Source organism: Hyaena hyaena, unplaced genomic scaffold (assembly GCF_003009895.1).
Source record: "Hyaena hyaena isolate Hyena2069 unplaced genomic scaffold, ASM300989v1 scaffold_663, whole genome shotgun sequence".
Lineage (NCBI taxonomy): Eukaryota > Metazoa > Chordata > Mammalia > Carnivora > Hyaenidae > Hyaena > Hyaena hyaena.
This window is the reverse complement of record NW_024081296.1, coordinates 842942-846946: the sequence shown is the minus strand read 5'-3', so window position 1 is coordinate 846946 and position 4005 is coordinate 842942. Positions and strand designations below refer to the sequence as shown.

Genomic DNA, 4005 nt, shown 5'->3' with positions numbered 1-4005 from the left:
TTCGGGACCCAGCTTTTGGAACATTGCATATGAAATACCTTTCTCCATCTATTTGATATGATAATAAATCAATAACAGTCAACATTAAGAATAAATAACAATAAGACATAAACACCCATGATTTATTGAGATTAACTCATGATGGCACACAAAAAAATCTTACACCATGATTTCTATTCAAGAATTATGGACCCCAAATTAAATCACTATGAATAGATTTATAAAGAAATTAAATATTACAACTGAGACATCATCCTGCTTTGAATTGACACTTCCTCTACTCATAAGAGATAATATATTCTAAGATTAATATCCTACCCAAGCAATTTTCTGCCCATCATCTAAGTAGTTCCAAAGGAATATAATAATAAAATTAAGTCCTCCTATACCTACTATCTCCACTATCATACAGTTTTACCTACAAAGAGTGGAGAGTATAATATGTTGATCAAATGACTGGAAATTCTATTGATGTTGAAGATATAACACTGCTCTCAAGGAAGAGTGAATGATAGACTGGTACTACTCCTTCAATGAAAACTATTCATTCATCTGTAGATGGTCAACTTAAAGGATCCTTAAGTGACTCATACTAGACCCCATGTTAAAAGCAAGTCAGGACAAAACTATCAATGACCCCATTATAAGTCACAAAAAAGTGGAATTAATATAAAGCTTTTTTCTTCCACAGGATTTTTCCCAAGGCTTGTTTGACATCCTTGTTTCTTAGAGAGTAGATCAGAGGGTTTAACATGGGTGTGACCAATATGTAAAATACTGAAGCCACTTTGCGCAGTTCAGGATTGCTCGGAGGTGTGAGATACACAAAGGAGACAGTCCCATAGAGCAAACTTACCACTCCCAAATGGGAGCTACAGGTGGAGAAGGCTTTCTTTCTCCCTTCACTGGAAGGGATCTTCAAGACTGTGGTCACAATGTACATGTAAGATACTACAATAACAACTATTGTAGGCAGAATAATGAAGGCAGCCAAACTAAGAGACACCATCTTATTGACAGAGAGATTCGAACAGGAGATCTTCTCAATTTGGTAAGAATCACAGTAGAAGTGATCAATGACTCGGGAAGCACAGAAGGACACTGAGAATGTTGTGCTGGTCTGGAGGATGGAACTGAGCCAGCCACAGAGATAGGAACCAGCCACCAGCTGAGTGCAAAGACGTCTTGACATGTGCACACTGTAAAGAAGAGGGTTGCAAATGGCGATGAAGCGGTCATAGGCCATGGCTGCCAGGACGAACCCTTCTGTTACAATGAAGAGGGCAAAAAAGAAGAACTGGGCTGTACACCCTGCAAAGGAGACAGTCTTTTTCTCAGACAGGAAGTTGACCATGGCTTTCGGGGCAATAACAGTGGAGTAGGAGAGGTCAATGAAGGAGAGATTGCCTAGAAAGAAATACATTGGTGTGTTCAGCTGGGAGTCAGTCACAATGATTGCCATCATACTAATGTTCCCCAAAAGGACCATGACATAGACCAGCAAGAATATGAGGAAGAGGAGACTGTGGAGCTCTGGACGGACCCTGAAGCCTACAAGAATGAAGTCAGTTACATCTGAGTGGTTGCCTGCTCCCTTGTCACCCATGGCAAAAACCTAATAAGAGGTACAAGACAAGATTAAAAATTGAACTTCCTATTTGTTTTCTGGTATCATAAAACATCCTTTTTGTGGACGACGTTGAAATTTTTATCACCTTCTAGCCATCTAATTGTGTTAGGATGATTTGCTGTGCCTTTTTATAGAAAGTAAATCTAAAGTAGAATTGTGACTGCCCATTGGCACACAACATGTAAGTTACCTAACTCATAGTTTTCTAATGTGACTCTCCAAACCCAGGCTTCCCATTATAGCACCTGTGACATTTATGCATAAAGCATTATTTCTTTAAACCTGTGTAACTCTTCACTTGATTTTCATGGTAAATTTAATATATCTGAATGTTTTAGAGATGCATAAGTATTTGTCCTCACCATTATTTTGTGATTTTAAACTGATTTTATCCTTGGTAATGCTTCTAATGTACAACAGAGAAATCTAAGAGTAATTTAAAACTTCATGAGTAGACATTAGACCTAAATAGAGATTACTATTTAATTTTTTAACGTTTTATTTATTATTGAGAGACAGAGCATGAGCAAGGGAGGGACAGAGAGAGGGGGACACACAGAATCTGAAGCAGACTCCAGGCTCCAAGCTGTCAGCACAGAATGCGACGCAGGGCTCGATCTCATGAACAGCAAGATCATGACTTGAGCCGAAGTCGAACGCTTAACCTACTGAGACACCCAGGTGCCCCGATAGAGGTTACTATTTAAATAGTTTGTGAGAGTTTAGGTTACCAAAGGATTTAGTCAGTATCCAAAATAAAAACCTTGGAAAACAGAACACGTCATCACCTTCTTGAAGTGGATAAAGCTCAGACATGCTATGAGAAGGAGAAATCCATGGATTCTACATATGTCTGTACAAATCTGCCAAGAAGCCAATTTGATTTTAAACATCTGTGCAAATGAAAAAAAAAGGAAACTTCAAAACAATGTATTGACTAAAATTTTGGAAAAGTGATTTTATGAAGTCTCCATTTAGAGGGAGATCCATGAACATATTAAAACTTTAAAACAATTATTTTGAGCCAGTCACAGAATTAGAAATAGTCTGATTTGTTTCTTCTGTAACATTAGAAACTCTCTGTTTTCTCCCATAAAGTGACACAGCTATTTCTTTTATTCAGATTTTAAAACCAATTGTGATTTAAACCACCCAACAGAGGGGACAGCTCAGATGGCTTATCAAAAGCGCCAAAGGATCTAAAGTATTCATTTTCGATTTGGCACGTGTGGGCAGAGTCACCGTGTCCTGCTCTCATCCTCCATCAGGCATGTGACCTCTATGTATTGCCTGAAACTATATCAGCCAATGTGCAGTGACAGGAAATCATCGTTTTGAGATTCCTATCATTTTTCAAGAGTAATGCATATTCACCCAATCGTTCATGGGCCACCTACACTGTATGTCAGCCAAAGTACAGGAATATACAAGTATCAGAAAAGGATTTTTTCCTGACGTACAAGTGCATTGCATTTTCTTCTTTGCCTACCTTTTTATTATGAAATAACTAGCATGTTGTGATTTGCCTTCAGGGAAAAAGGGGTATGGTTTTTTGAGGTGCATACTAACGTTTTTTATAATTTGTAACAAGGAAATCTTACTATTTATAAAATAATTTTTGTACACGAAGGCACATGGACATACTCATAAATGACTAGGTGACTGAAATACACATAAATTTATCTCATCTCTTACCTGAATATTCCTTTCTTTACTTCTTTTGAGCAATTCTCTAATGGTAGAGACAAGGATACAAAAGTTATTATGTTTGGTTCTAGAAATGCAAAAAAAGTTTATAAAACTATATAACGGAAATGAAGGACAATGTCAAAATAAAGGATTCTTTGAAGTCAACATTTCATACAAGATATAAAATCTTGTTTTGAAATACATAGTTTTATTCTGTCTTAGGCTCTGCTCATAGATTACTATAATCCTTTTCTTTAGTTAAGAGTTTCTTTTTATCTCTTTGGCAGTTTTTCTGACTGAAAATCCCCTGTAATTTTGTACCTTTCTAGAGACAAGAGAATGGAAGAGGAGGTCTAGTGAAGCCTCTTCCAACCCTGTGAATATTTCTTTATCAAAACTGAAAAGAATAGGCAGCTGAGCCTCTAGAGCCACCCTGCATGAGATACCTGTCCTGCACTGGGGGGTATCTCACAGGCCTCAGAATGAAGGCAATGACAGCAAATGGGAATTTAAGTAGGGCAAAGCAAAATCACCAGTGAATAGTACAGTCCCTGATGGCCTGGGGAACACAGCAGGAGGAGTACTGGTGCCCTTTGTTAGCTCTACTGCAACCATTTCAAGTAGTTACAGCATGCATTACTTGGAAAAGGGTCCCTCAGAGAGAAGTAAGAATAAGTCAATTAGGG

General features: G+C 37.8%; 1 protein-coding gene across 1 annotated transcript; it reads right to left on the bottom strand.

Annotated features, from left to right (window-relative positions):
* Positions 1-664: 664 nt before the first annotated feature.
* On the bottom strand, positions 665-1606 carry LOC120220049 (olfactory receptor 9K2-like). Its single transcript, XM_039217023.1, has one exon. It carries the CDS (start codon positions 1604-1606, stop codon positions 665-667), a length of 942 nt encoding a protein of 313 aa, XP_039072954.1.
* Positions 1607-4005: the final 2399 nt, after the last annotated feature.